Below are 16,023 nucleotides of genomic sequence, written 5' to 3' on the forward strand. Positions count from 1 at the left end.
CTCACCCCATGGGCTGGGCAGTTACAAAAAAGAGTAACAGCTCCGCCCCTCATGAAGAGCAGTGTCTGCCGGAGAAGCATTGGCAGGTTCTGGAGGTACCAGGTATACTTAAGAAGAACCTGCGTGCAGGTTGCATCACTACAGGATCTCTGGCCTCTAGGTTTCCACCCTGAAAATCACTTCCTCCCCACCCTACACTTACGTGGAAGACCATGAGCTATCACTCTTCTGCTCATAGGAAAATAGAGATGGAGACTCTGATCAATCTGGGAAAATAAAACATGATCCCAAACGAAAAGCATTAGGAGAGGTCCCATGAGCATGATTTCTGGGGATGAAAGGCAATAAAGCTGTATCATAGGTACAACCTGTGTCATCCGAACAGAACAAGTTCAACCAGAAAAGCAAGGGCTTAGAATAAGTATACTAAGTATCCTTAGAAAGAGAAGAGCGAGTCCCAGAAATGCGAATCAGAAACGGGTCACTGGGAAGCAGATCCAGATAGAGACAATACAGAAAGTTTAGTTGTTGACATAAAGGTCTTGGCCCAAGGGTTAAATAGCAGAGTCTGATCTAAAACGATTGAATTAGTGAGTGGAAGACTTAGGGAGAAATTCCTACAGAAAGCATTAAAAGTGGCTAAAGAAATTGAAAGATGAGAAAAATTCCAACACAGAAATAGCAATACTGACAACCATCCAAAAGGCATCCCAGTGAGAGAAAAAAAAAAAAAGAAGAAGAAAGGAAATGGAGGGGGAGAATTAGTTGAAGACTAGTGGTCAAGAATATTACAGAATGACAAAATGAGGCCGGCACCGCTGTTCAATTGGCTAATCCTCCGCCTTGCGGCGCTGGCACACCAGGTTCTAGTCCCGGTAGGGGCGCCGGATTCTGTCCTGGTTGCTCCTCTTCCAGGCCAGCTCTCTGCTGTGGCCCAGGAAGGCAGTGGAGGATGGCCCAAGTGCTTGGGCCCTGCACCCCATGGGAGACCAGGAGAAGCACCTGGCTCCTGGCTTCGGATCAGCACGGTGCACCGGCCGCAGCACGCCGGCCGCAGCAGCCATTGGAGGGTCTCTCTCTCTCACTGTCCCCTCTGCCTGTCAAAAAATTAAAAAAAAAAAAAATCAGAATGGCAAAACGAGCATTTGGTGTAGAGAGTAAGACACTGCTTGGGACTCTCACATCCCATATTGTAGTACCTGGGTTCAAGTGCCAGCTCCAGCTCCTGACTCCAGCTTCCTGCTAATGCAAACTCTGGGGAGCAGCAGATAATGACCCAAATACTTGGGTTCCTGCCACCCTCTTGGGAGAACCAGATTGATTTCCTGGCTCCTGGCCCAGTCCTGGCTGTTGCAGACATTTAGCGAGTGAACCAGAGGACAGACGATCTGTCTCGCCTTCTCTGCCACTCTGCCTTTCAAATAAATAATCTTCAAAAACAAAAAGAAACAGAAATAAGAGAACTGGCCGGCGCCGTGGCTTAACAGGCTAATCCTCCACCTTGCGGCGTCGGCACACCAGGTTCTAGTCCCGGTCGGGGCACTGGATTCTATCCCGGTTGCTCCTCTTCCAGGCCAGCTCTCTGCTATGGCCCAGGAAGGCAGTGGAGGATGGCCCAACTGCTTGGGCCCTGCACCCGCATGGGAGACCAGGAGAAGCACCTGGCTCCTGGCTTCGGATCAGCGTGATGCGCCGGCCACAGCGGCCATTGGAGGGTGAACCAACGGCAAAGGAAGACCTTTCTCTCTGTCTCTCTCTCACTATCCACTCTGCCTGTCAAAAAGAAAAGAAATAAGAGAGAACTAAAGGTAAGAAAATAAATCAGGGAAACAAAACATAAGGAAATAATAAAGGCAGGGCCGGTGTTGTGGCACAGCAGGTTAAGCTACTGTTTGCAACACTGGCATCCCATATGAGTACCAGTTCAAGTCCCTGCTGCTCCACTTCTGATCCAGTTCCCTGCTGAAGTGCCTGGGAAAGTAGCAGAAGATAGTCCAGGTCCTTGGGCCCATGCCACTCACATGAGAGACCTGGATGGAATTTCTGTCTCCTCCCTTCAGCCTGGCCCAACCCCGGCAGTTGCAGCCATTTGGGGAGTAACCCAACAGATGGATGATTCTCTCTCTCTCTCTCTCTCTCTCTCTCTCTCTCTTTCCCTCTTGGATCCAGTCAGTGAAGTGAGGTCACATGGTGAGCCACTGCCCCCCCAAAAGAAAGCATCCAACAAAAACAAAAGCAAAAGCATTAGGACTTTCTACTGACCACTGTGAGAAGCTCAGAGCCAACAGATCTCAGAGTTAACTCTCCAGGGGTGCTCAGTTATAAAAGGTTGCCACCCTGGAGTGAGCTTGACCTCACAGAGCTGGACCAGGTTCTCACAGTGAGTGTCAGAGCACAATCTCCTTATGCCTCTGGCAGGAGGAGAGGAAAGGAACTGCTTTAAAATAATCACAGCACAGTTTTCTTAAGCAGGCCTGCCCTCAAGGGAACCTAATGTACCAGGAGTTGTATCATTGTCTAACTAACCTAATGGGGAGAGAGACTCCCGGCTGCAGCCTGCTCTAACCTTCCTTAGAGAGGAAAAGGAAAAACTCAACTCCAGCACCCACTGGTGTTCCAAGCCAGCTCTCTGTGGCCCTCACAGAGGGGAGGACTGAGAAGCACTTGTGAAGGGCACAGTCCAGGGACACAGGTTCACTGGAAGACTACGACCTAGTCATAGACCTGCAGAATGCCTCCCCTCCCCCACACCTTCCATCGAATTACTAAAAGCCCATTTGCTGCCACCTTTTACCAAAAGTTACAAGGCATAGTACAAGATACACACACACACACACACAGAGAGAGAGAGAGAGAGAGAGAGAGAGAGAGAGAGTTTTGAGATAGAGAAAGCATCAGCCCAAGACTCAGATACAGCAGGGATGTGGGAATTATTAGACTAAGAGTTTAAAACAACTGTGATTAATATGCTAAGAGCCTTAAGGGATAAAATAGAAAAGATGCAAGAACAGATGGACAGTATAATCCCAGAGATGGAAATTCTAAGAAAGAATCAAAAAGAAATTCTAGAGATCAAAAACACTAGCAGAAATGAAGAACGTCTTTGACAGACTCAGTAAACTGCACGTGGCTGAAGAAGGAATCTCTGGCTTCAAGTATGTCAATGGCAACCTCCAAAACTGAAAAGTGAAGAAAACAAAGACTGAAAAACCAGAACAGAGCACACAAAAACTACGTCACCACTACACAGGTGTGACATACAGGGACGGGATTTGGCATAGTGCGTACGCCGCTGTGTGGGTGCCTGCATCCATTTGGGAGTGCCTGGGCTGGAGTGTCATCTCCAGCTTCCTGGCCAGCTTTGGGTTAATGTTCACACTGGAAGGCAGCAGATGAAGGAACAAATAATTGGGTCTCTGTCACTGACACGGGAGACTCAGATGGGGTTCCAGGCTCCTGGCTTCATGCTGGTCCAGCCCTGGCTGTTGCTATCATTTGGGGAGTGAACCAGTGGATGAAAGCTCTGTCTCTGTCTCTGCTTCTCTCTCTTTGTAACTCTGCCTTTTAAATAAATAAATCTTTCTTACAAAGTGAAAGAGAAATAAGAATCAATTATCCATGAAGATTTTAGCAATCCTTAATGTATAGGGGTCTAATAGCAGAGCATCAAACTACATGAGACAAAAATTGGTGCAACAAAAAAAGGAGAAATAAATGAATCTCCTTTGGTAGTTGTAGATTTCCACACTTGTTTATTAGAAATGGACAGATTCTGCAGACATAACATCATTAAAGATATATAGCCGACATCTAGGAGACACCAAGATGGCAGAATAGGGAGGGAGCTTACTGCTGTAGTCTATGGGATGATAGTTTAAAAAAAAAAATGTAGAGTCCAATCTCAGGGAAGAATTAGGGAGAACATGGCAGAGGAAACTCCACGCACATTAGAGGGACGCTGTGGATCTACATGGAGGGCATGGGCGTGCACAACTCAGTACCCCAGCAGTTCCAAGAGCCTCAGCACCAGCTTTGGAGAGTGAGATGAGACCAGGCTGCAGCATCCCAAGCCACTGGCCATAAAGCTGCAGGAAGAGCCTGACATGAGTACAGCTTGGAGCCCTGTAGGGGAGAGTGTACCTGCCAACCCAGAGGAAAAAAAGGGGGGACATGTTTCTCTCTCCCCAACCACCTGGCACCGGTGACCTGTAACTAGCTGAGAGGGGGTGGACACCATTTTGGACATATGTAACATCTGCACCAGCTCATGTCTGCATGCCCAGCAACCAGCTGAGCGGAGATGCCTGAGTCTGGCTGGGAGCACTGACAGGGGGCTGGGTGCTCCTGACTGTGGGAGCCTTGTGTGCTAAGACTGTGAAAACACTGTGGCTAGGTGTGAGGATGCAAGGTGTGGCTGGGTCTTTGGGTAGGTGGTTCCACATGCACGGGCTCCCTGATTCCCTGGTGAGGGTCATTGCTGCCGGATCCGTGCTCACACTGAGGGCTGCACAGATCCTGTGTGTGGTTCTTGTGGCAGTGCGAATGAATGTATACCCACTGGGGCTAGCAACCAGGCATTGTTCTCCTTGGAGGAGAGGAGGTGAGCATGAGACTACTCCAACAGAGCGGATTAAGCCTTTCTTATGATTAAAAAAAAAAAAAGGAGGAGAAGAAGAAGAAAAAATATCTACCATGCCCAATTTGGGTGTCACTTTGGAGCACTGACCAGAGCTCCCTGGCCACACCCAGCACATGCCTCATGGTATTCACTGAAAGAGCAGACACTCCACTAATCCACAGAAGTATCATCCAAAGATAAAACCCATCACAGGGGGAAAAAAAAACACCAACAAGCATCTCCACAAATGTCCAAAAATAAACACAGCAACTCAAGAAACAAGAATAAGGAAAACAACATAGCGCCTCCAAAGAAACACAACACCACTTCAATACTAGAATGTAACAATGAAGAAATTAAAGAAATGCTGGAAACAGAATTCAAAAAATTGATCATAGGATTATTATAAATAATCAGAAGCAGATCCACAAATTAAAGAAATCCATACATGACATGAATCAACATTTTTCCCATGAAATTGAGATTTTAAAGAGAAGCCAAAATGAAATATTGGAAATGAAGAATTCAATAGATCAAATAAAAAATGCAATTAAAAACCTTGACAACAGACTCTGTGAAGCAGAAGAAAGAATATCCAAGTTAGAAGCCAAATCTCTGGAAATTTTACAGTCAGACCAAAAAAGAAGAAGAAGAAATTAGAAAACTAAAAAAACAAAGTTGGAGATTTATGGGATACTATTCAACAACCCAACATTTGTGTCTTAGGAGTTCCCAAAGGTGTGGAAAGAGAGAATGGATTAGAAGGACTTTTTAATGAAATATTTACAGAAAACTTCCCTAATTTGGAGAAAGAAAGCAACATCCAAATACAGAAAGCATATAGAACACCTAATAGACATGACCAGAAAAGATCCTCACCATGACACATTGTAGTCAAACTCTCCACAATAAAACATAAAGATTTTTTTTTTTTTTTTTGGACAGGCAGAGTGGACAGTGAGAGAGAGACAGAGAGAAAGGTCTTCCTTTTGCTGTTGGTTCACCCTCCAATGGCCACCGCGGTATGTGCACTGCGGCCGGCGCACGGCGCTGATCCGAAGCCAGGAGCCAGGTGCTTCTCCTGGTCTCCCATGGGGTGCAGGGCCCAAGCACTTGGGCCATCCTCCACTGCACTCCCTGGCCACAGCAGAGAGCTGGCCTGGAAGAGGGGCAACCGGGACAGAATCCGGTGCCCCGACCGGGACTAGAACCTGGTGTGCCGGCGCCGCAAGGCGGAGGATTAGCCTAGTGCGCTGCGGCGCCGGCAAAACATAAAGATTCTAAAATGTGCATGAGAGAAACTCCACATTAGTTTCAGAGGATTTCTTTTTTAAAAAAAGATTTACTTATTTATTTATTTGACAGGTAGCGTTACAGACAGAGAGAGAGAATGGTCTTCCTTCCATTGGTTCACCCCCCAAATGGCTGCTACGGCCAGCGCACCACACTGATCCGAAGCCAGGAGCCAGGTGCTTCCTCCTGGTCTCCCATGCGGGTGCAGGGGCCCAAGCACTTGGGCCATCCTCCACTGGCCTCCCAAGCCACAGCAGGGAACTGGACTGGAAGAGGAGCAACTGGGACTAGAACCCAGAGCCCACATGGGATGCCAGCACCGCAGGCGCAGGATTAGCCAAGTGAGCCACGGGGCCGGGTCCTCAGAGGATTTCTAATTAGACTCATAGCTGACTTCTCATCAGAAACCCTACAGGCTAGGAGAGAATGGTGAGATATATTCCAAGTCTTAAAAGAAAGAAACTCAACCCAGAATACTGTACCTTGCAAAGCTCTCATTTATGAATGAAGGTGAAATAAAGACCTTCCATAACAAACAGAAATTGAAAGAATTTATTACCACTCATCCAGCCTTGTGAAAGATGCTTAATGATGTGCTAAACAAGAAACGTGGTCACTCTGAAAGAAGGTGAAGGCAGAAAATCCCCCAGTAAAAGTACAAAGGAAATACGAAGTAAACAATAGGAACATTTGTGGAAAAACAGCAGGGAAATTGAACTTACTCTGGTTTTTCTTCTGTAGTTTCTTAGATTTCAGAATGTCCTGTTACTGGGAATCCAGCCACATATTAACACAATCTGTTTTTGAATCTTTTTAAAAAGAAGACATTGATTATATTGGACCATCTTTTTTTTTCCCCCTTCTTTTATTACATACAATTGTGTGATTACAGTGTTAAGTCTTAGTTTTTATGTCTTTGGGCAGAAGAGTGTATCAGTTATTTTAAATGGATTTTTCCCTGTCTTTGAAGCTCAGTTTATAAGTGTGTTGTTGCCATGAAAGAAAATATTTGGGTTTGCATTACTTAAATACTTGAAAACTGAAATTGAGAAGATACATTTTGTAATGAATTAGGTTTTTATTCTTCAATAAAATTAGAAATGAAATAAAGACTTGAACTACCTAAAGGATGAAAATAATGATAGTGCTTATAAGCCGTTCTGTGTTTGAGACATCTAAAGTTCAAGTGTTTACTAGATTTTCCTCCTGAACTTCTTCTCTTCTTTTCTGTGCTTCATGCATTTACTCTTACTGATGTTGTAAAACAGCAGGGTTAAAGTGTCTGATATCTGTGTTCATTATGAATCCCATAGTTTTTCTAGTTAAAAAAATAATAGTCTCAAAAATACTCTTAGTGTCATTTTTTGGTTACTATTTCACCTACTAATGTTATTTTAGATACTTCTAATCATTTTAATATGGTGTTGATAACAGTTTAAAACATACATATTATATTTGAACTTGTTAGTGAAGAATAAGAAAAAAAAACTAGCTTATTGAGACTGTAGATGTTCCATTGTATAAGCCTGTAACTTCTAAATAAGTTGAATTAGTAATTAATAATCTTCCAAAGTACAAAGAATCAGATGGGTTAATTGATCAATGCTACCAAACATTTAATGAAAAAATTATACTAATTTTTTAACATGTGTTCCAGAAAATAGGGAATGCTTCCTAATTCATTCTATCAGAGACAAATACCAAAGCCAGAAAAAAAATATTGTAAGAAAAGAAAACTACTGGTCAATATCTGTTATGAACATAGATATGAAAATCTTCAAAAGAATATTAGCAATCAAATTTAACAACATATAAAAAAATGATATATCATGACCAAGTGGAAGTTGTCCTAGGTATGCAAGGCTGAGTCAACTTTAAAAATTTTAAATGTGGGCCAGTCTTGTGGCACAGCAGGGTTGAGCCACCACCTGTGATGCCAGCATCTCATATGAATGCCGGATCAAGTCCTAGCTGCTCCACTTCCCTTCCAAATTCCTGTTAATGCACCAGAGAAAGCAATGGAAGATTGCCTAAATGCTTGTGCCTCTGCCACCTACGTGGGAGACTTGGATGGGGTTCTAGGCTCCTGGCTTTGGCCTGGCCCAGCTCTAGACATTGTGGCCATTTGGGGAGTGAACCAGTAAATGAAAGATCGCTCTATCTCTGTCTCTCCTTCTCTCTTTCTCTCTAACTCTGATGTTCAAATAAATAAATAAATCTTTAAAAAAAGAAATAGAGACAACTACCGGGGCCGGCGCCGTGGCTCACTTGGTTAATCCTCCGCCTGCGGCGCCGGCATCCCATATGGGTACCGAGTTCTAGTCCCGGTTGCTCCTCTTCCAGTCCAGCTCTCTGCTGTGGCCCGGGAGGGCAGTGGAGGATGGCCCAAGTGCTTGGGCCCCTGCACCCACATGGGAGACCAGGAGGAAGCACCTGGCTCCTGGCTTCGGATCAGTGTGGTGCGCTGGCCGTAGCAGCCATTTGGGGAGTAAACCAATGGAAGGAAGACCTTTCTCTCTGTCTCTCTCTCTCTCACTGTCTATAACTCTACCTGTCAAATAAAAATTTGTTTTAAAAAAAAGAAAACTACAAAACTCTGATGAAAGAAACCAAAGCACTAAATAAGAGTTCAAGTTTGTGATAGAAAACCTCAATATTATCAGGATACCAGCACAGCTCCAGCCAAAATCCCAGCAATTTACAAGTATTTTGTATATATTGACAATATGACCCTAAGATTTACATAAAGAAGTAAAAAGGTGGAATTGCCAAAACAATATTGAAGGAAAAAACTTTAAAGCTGGAAGACTGACACTACCCAATTTTAAGACTTACTATAGTCAGCACTGTGTCATACTAGCAAAAGAATAGATCAATGGAATACAATAGAGAACCCAGAAATAGATACATAGAAATATATTCACCCAATCTTTGATAAAGGAGCACAGGCAGTGTGGTAGAACAAAGACAATCTTTTCAACAAATGGAACAGCTGGACGTCCATATGGGAAAAAATGAACCTAGATTTGGACCTTAACTCTTCACAAAAATAACCATAAAGTGCATCATACACCAAACTGTAAAATGGTAAGCCTTCTGTAAGGTAACATTAGAGAAAATGTAGATGATCTCAGGTATGATGATGACTTTTAAATTCAACACCAAAGGTACACTTGATGAAACAAAGAACTGGTAAACCAAACTTGATTAAAACTTAAAACTTGTGCTTTGTGAAAGAAAGACGCTGGGGGCTGGCGCTGTGGCATAGCCGGTAAAGCTGCTGCCTGCAGTGCCAGCATACCATATGGCCGCTGGTTCTAGTCCCTGCTGCTCCGCTTCCCATCCAGCTCTCTGCTATGGCCTGGGAGTGCAGTAGAAGATGGCCCAAGTTCTGTGCTGCTCCGGCCTTTGTGGCCTTCTGGGGAGTGAATCTGTGGATGGAAGACCTCTCTCTCTCTCTCTCTCTCTCTCTCTGCCTCTCCTTCTCTCTCTGTGTAACTCTGACTTTCAAGTAAATAAATAAATCTTTTTAAAAATGAATATACATTCACATGTGGACATACAATATGTACACACATATAACCTAACATAATAGACCAATATAGCAATTTTAATAATAGCTTTTGAAGTCTTTAAGCTCTTTTTGTAAATTGCCAACTGATTTGAATTGCTTTTTGTTTTTAGTAACCTCAGTTAACCATACTTTCTCTCAGTTGGTACTGTTAATACATTATTGGCTTCATCTGTTTACAGAGCCATCCCAAAGTACTGAATACAATAGAAGTGGCTGGAAAAAGTCCATAGGAACCTATAGGAGGACAGCTAAACACAGAACCAACAACGCTTTAGTTTTATGAGCAGCAAATCATATATAACTGTGGATGACAAAAGACTTTAAGTTGCCATGTTTAAAATTATAAACTCATCAACCAACAAGAGGCAGAAGGAAAGAAAGAAAAGTAAGATGTTGTCAAGAGAATGAGAAGACAAACCACAGACAAAAATATTTACAAAAGACATTTGATAAAAGACTGTTAGCCAAAATATAGAAGGAACACTTTAAAAATTTTTTATTTGAAAGGCAGAGTTACAGAGAGAGAGAAAGAGAAGGAAAGACAGAGACAGAGCAATCTTCCATCTGTTGGGTCACTCCCCAAATGGTCACAATGGCAGGAGCTGAGCCTGTCCAAAGTCAGGACCCAAGGAGCTTCTTCCAAGTCTCCCATTTGGGTCCAGGGACCCAACTGCTTGGATCATCAATCAATGCTTTCCCAGGCATATTAACAGGGAGCTGAATTGGAAGTGGAGCAGCTGGGACTTGAACCGGTACCCATATGGAATGCCGGCACTACGGATGATGGCTTAACCCACTATGCCACAACACCAACCCCATCACTAACGTATCTTTCTATCTCTGGCAACAGCATATCGTTCTTTTTCTAGTTTGGTATTAACGGGATGAATGACGTAGATACATTTTTCTTATATTGACCTTTTGTCTTCTTTTTCTAAGATTTATTTATTTATTTATTTATTTGAAAGTTAGAGTTACACAGAGAGGCAGAGAGAGAGAGAGAGGGGTCTTCCATCTGCTGGTTCACTCCCCAGTTGGCCGCAATGGCCTGAGCTGTGCCAATCTGAAGCCAGGAGCTTCTTCCGGGTCTCCCACATGGGTGCAGGAACCCAAGGACTTGGGCCATCTTCTACTGCTTTCCCAGGCCATAGCAGAGAGCAGGATTGGGAGTGGAGCAGCCGAGTCTCAAACCCTCACCCATATAGGATGCAGGCACTGCAGACGGCGGCTTAACCCGCTATGCCACAGCGCCAGCCCCCAACCTATTGTATTGTTGAAATCATTCTATACTTTTGTGGGTAGTGGAAAGGGACTGATAATTTTTTAAAAATAGACTTTACTTTTCATAATCAGTTTCAGGCTACCAGCAAAAGTGAAGATCAGGTACAGAGATTTCCCACCCCTGTGTAATGACACATCCCCACCATTATGGAATCATACAGAGGTCTTTCATTGCCTAAAATCCCTCTGTGTTCAACCCCATCCCATCCCTAAGCAACCATTGACACTTTGCTGTCTTCATAGTTCTGCCTTTGCAGAGTGTCATGTAGTTAGAATCATACAGTCTGGAGCCTTTTCTGGTTGGCTTCTTTCACTTAGTAATATGCGTTTAGGGTTCCTCTGTATCTTTTCATGTCTTGAGAGCTCATTTATCTTTACTGCTGAATAATATTTAATCGCCTAGAAGTACTTTACAGTCGTGTTTTACTTAATGACAGGGATATGTTCTGAGAGCTGCACCATTAGGCAATTTCATCACTGTGCTGACATCATAGAGTGTATTCATGCAAACTATGACAATTGCAATGTCACTAGGTGATAAAAATCTTGTGAGTCTGTTCCTTTACCAAACTGTTATTATGTGTGTGACTGCACCTGCTGAATGATACATGGCTTGGCTTTTTCCATGTTTGGGCAACTTTGAATAAAACTGCTATAAACACCGTGTCCATTTATTTTGTGTGGACGTTAAGGGTATTTTTGGTTGCTAAGAAAAAGACTTATTTGGTTTATTTGAAAGGCAGGGTGACAGAGAGAGAAAGAGAGAGACAGAATAAGAGAGAGAGTGAGAGAGAGAGAGAATCCTCTATCCACCGATTCACTCCCCAAAAGGCCACAACAACAACAGCCAGGCTGGGCCAGGCTGAAACCAGGAGACAAGAACTCAAACAGCCGTGTCTGGTGTCAGGCTGAAGCCAGGAGCCCAAGCTCCATCCTGGTCTCCTACGCAGGTGACAGCTGTTGAGCCATCATCTGCTACCTTTGCATTAACAAGGAGCTGGATCAGAAGCAGAGGACCTGGGATGAAAATAAGCACCCCAATATGGGATACAGGCATCCCAAGCAGAGACTTAACCTGATGCGCCACAACACCCAACCCAACATCATCCTAATAAAGAGGTATAGGCTGATAAGAACACAAAAAGGAAATTAAAAAAGTAATTCAAAGACTGGGGAGGTGGGCATTTGATGCAGCTGTTGAGACAATGCTGTGACTCCCACAACCCATATCAAAGTGCCTGTGTTTGAGCCCTGGCTCTGCTCTGGATTCCAGTTTCCTGCTAATGTATACCCTAGTAGGCCACAAGTGATGATTCAAGTGGTCATATCCCTTCCACCCACATAGGAGACCTGGATTGAGTTCCAAGCTCTCAACCAATAGATGGGAGCTCTCTCTGTATGTGTGTCTGTGTCTCTGCCTCTCAAATAAAGTTTTTAAAATTTTTTGAAAGATTGGAAGAAGGGGCCAGTGCTGTGGCGCAGCAGGCTAAGCCACCATCTGCAGTGCTGGCATCCCATAAGGGCACCAGTTCAAGACCCAGCTGCTCTACTTCTGATCGAGCTCCCTACTAATGTGCCTGGGAAAGCAGTGGAAGATGGTCCAAGTGCTTAGTCCCCTGCACCCACGTGGGAGACCTGGATGAAGTTCCTGGCTCCTGGCTTCCACCTGACCTACTCCTAGCTGTTGCGGTCATTTGGGGAGTGAATCAGTAGCTGGAGGATCTCTCTCTGTCTCTCCCTCTCTCACTGTAACTCTGACTTTCAAATAAATAAATAAATAACTCTTTAAAAAATGGAAGAAGAATTTAAAGTATGCAACATAGAAACATAAAGTATGTACATAGAACATTCAATAAGGCCAGTAGACAAATTATCGGAGCTAATCAGAGAGTATAGCAGATTTGCCACAAATATGAGTAATACACACAGATTAACAGTAGAAAAAGGAGTGGAAAATAAGATGCCATTTAAGTAACAAACTGGAAGTGTTAAATGTCTAGGAATTAATGTCATGAGGAGCACAGGAAAGCTTTAAGGAGGAATTTCTAACACTCTATGAAAAGATAATAAAAGGAGAGCTAATAACTCCAGTGAAGCAGCGTAGTGAGGAGTGGGACAACTTAGCATTGTAACAGGATCAGTTTTCCCCAAATTAAACTATAAATTATTTAATTCCAATAAAAACAGCAGCTGGAATTTGGGGGAACTCTGACAACTGATTCTTAAGCGCTATATGAAAGGATAAAGTTTCATGAATATCTCAGACTACTTTGAAAAGAAGAACAAAATGGAGAGGGAACCTCATGGACCAAATTGTCAGACGTTACAAAGCCCAGGAGTGCGACAGGTGAAGATGCCTGCCCTGACACAGATCCAGGCTTGCATGGAACTCCATGTGCGACAGAGGTGAGGTAGCAGATGGCATGACCTTTGGAAAAATTGACTCACTGAGTGGAAAAAATAATAATAGAGTTCCCTTTTTAAAAAATCCTTGAACTGGATGAAAAAAGAAACAAGAATTAATTCAGAGATTAGGAGAAGGGCATTGATGCAGCTGTTGTGCAAGGTAAAATGAAAAGCGAATAGGAGAAAATGTAGCTTGAGTATCTTCTTGAACCTAGGATGGAAAAATTTCATAAACAAGACTCAAAATGCACACAACATGGTTAACTTTACCAACATCCAAGTGGCTATGTCTGTGTGGGAAACACATCATAAATTATCAGCAAGTTGAAGTGAGAGAGTGCTGGAATTGGCAAGTGATCAATCTCTAGACTATAAAAGCTATTTTCACAAATCAGGGAGAAGACAAGAAATAGAAAAATAAATGTCTAAGGCATATGATTAGGCAGGTCACAGACAGGAAAAGTCACAGAGTCAATTATAAATGAAGAGAAACTCACCCTCATAGGAAATCAGAAAAGTTGGACCACAATTAAATACCAGTTTGCACTATCAGATTGACAAAAATTAGAAACTCAAAAAATTCCGAGTGTTGGTGAAGAAATGAAAACGTTCATGCTTTTTTTGTTGTGCTTAGAGTATCCGTGGGCTATTTTAGAGCTCAATCTTGTAGTATTTGGTGGATTTACACAATAATCAAGCAGTTCTATACACACAATCCAGAAATGCTCCTGTACAGGCACAGAGGGGGAGGTACGGAGGGTCATGGTCACAGCATTCTCGTTACCAGGAGAGTGGACAAGGCGAGGGTTTAGGCAGAAGTCTGAAGGGATGAGCCCAACTGACAGAGTAGGAGGTTGCGTATATCCCAGAAACATGATACCGAGTGGGAAACAAGAGCAGAAGAATCATTAGTTTTGTTTCCCACTAGGTTTCATGAAAATACAGCACACCAGCACAACGCAACACTAATTTTCAGTGACATGTGTTTACCTAAATCAATGCATGGAGGGTGGATAAGGTAGACATGCCATTCACTGGGGTAGGCACCTGTGGAGACACAGGCATGCAAAGAGGAAGGAAAGATGACAGCCTTACGTGTGGTCTTGGACAGTTGATGATGCTTGTTCTCTGTGGAGAAAGGAGAATGGACTTAAATCTGTGACCCTGAAGTCCAAGAAATTGTTTCTTCCTAAAACTTGGCTGGTGAGAGCTGCTACTTTTATGGAAATTCATCCACTCAGAGTTTTCCTCTTCTTTTCCCCCATTAAGCATTGCTGGCTCCTCGCCAGGTCTCTGCCAACCCAGAGGGCACAGACAGCATCCTGGTGACTTGGCAGCCTCCCGAGAAAGCTGCCTCTGCCGTTCGGGAGTACGTGGTGGAATGGAGGCAGCTGCTTCTGGAGGGCGACGTGCGGCCCCGTCCAAACTGGCTGCGGCTCCCGCTGCACAGTGTGTCTGCTGTGCTGTCAGGTACCGTCCGGAGGGATTCTCAGTTCACGTTTGCTTGGGGAACTGCGGGCTGAAACCCAGAACTTTGCCTCCAGTTACAGTGACTGCATGATAAGGGGGACAGTGAGGAGCACCTCTGAGTACCCACTGCATCCAAAGAACAACAGCGAGGTGACCACAAAGGCTGGTGTTTGTGCATACACATCCCAGCACAGTGCCAAATAAGATGAATAACTGAACCGCACACGTTTGGCTGAGAACTCAGGTAGCTGCTCAGTGTTGCCAGGCACTGTCAATGGGAGGAATTCATTTAACTCTCAGAACTATCACATGCGGTAAGAGTTAGAGTGTCCATTGTACAGATGAGGGAAGCAGGTCCGCCTGTTGTTCGTGTGATAATAAATGCAGAGTTATATGGATGATAACTGGCATCTCTTATCCTCAGGGTCCTAATCCATCAGTGTTGTTTAGAAACAAGTGAGAGAAGCATCTGAAAATGTGCTAAAGCAACTGGACAGGATTTAGTTCATGTCATTTTTAAGCATAAATTCAGCATAGTTGTTTAAAAAAAAAAAAAATTCTGGCTCTGCAGCCAGACTACCTGAGATTGAGTCCTGGCTCTTTCACTAATGTCATGTAATTCAGAGCACATTATTTATTTTCTGTGTGCCTCAGTTTCCTCTTCTATAAAATGGGACCATAAAATTACCTGCCTCACTGGGCTATTGTGAGGACTAACTGAATCAATGTAAAGGAAAATATTTTGACCACAGGCTGACATATTTTAAGGTCTCAACAATGTGGTTGCTATTATTATTGTTGTTGTTGTTATTGTTAAATGTGACAGAGCTAAGACTTTAATAGATTTTCAAGCTCCAAATCCTGTAATGCTGTCATTATATCATGGCAATCATTACACCTATCTAAGAGGCTGTACACGCCCATGCTGGTCCTTAGGTGAGCACCTCTTTTATAGCTGCTCAGACTTCTAGCAGACTACACTTTTGTCGTTGCCCTTGAAGAAAGCACTGCCTGGATAAGCTTGTGAGCATCTGGGGGAAGGTCATAGGTCATTGAGAGTCTAGAACTTTTCATCTGGGCACCATTTCACCTGTGGAAGAGAATTGTAGATGGAGGTTGGGGTGGGGTGGCTTTATGGTTGCTGCTGGTTTTCATGTGCTGCTTTGGAGAACAAAATGGTCACTGCTTGGACATTTAAATTTGTATTTAGTTATCTGAGACAGAGAGAGGGAGAGAGAGAATTAGTTCGTATCTGCTGGTTCACTCCCCAAATGTCCACAATGGCCTGGGTTTGGTCAGGTCAAAGCCAGGAGATAAGAACCCAATCCAGGTCTCCCATTTGAGTGGCAAGGACCCAAGTACTGGAGCCATCACCCAGTGC

The 16,023-nt window shown here is 43.7% G+C and overlaps 1 protein-coding gene across 1 annotated transcript in view; it reads left to right on the top strand.

Moving 5' to 3' along the window:
- IL12RB2 (interleukin 12 receptor subunit beta 2) overlaps nucleotides 1–16,023 on the top strand; it is a 93,876-nt gene that overhangs the window by 57,263 nt on the left and 20,590 nt on the right. Inside the window, exon 12 of the mRNA XM_062190093.1 lies at nucleotides 14,442–14,642. Within this exon, the coding sequence (XP_062046077.1) occupies nucleotides 14,442–14,642 (201 nt within the window). The remainder of the gene's footprint in view (nucleotides 1–14,441; nucleotides 14,643–16,023) is intronic.

This window comes from Lepus europaeus, chromosome 5, assembly GCF_033115175.1.
Source record: "Lepus europaeus isolate LE1 chromosome 5, mLepTim1.pri, whole genome shotgun sequence".
Taxonomy (NCBI): domain Eukaryota; kingdom Metazoa; phylum Chordata; class Mammalia; order Lagomorpha; family Leporidae; genus Lepus; species Lepus europaeus.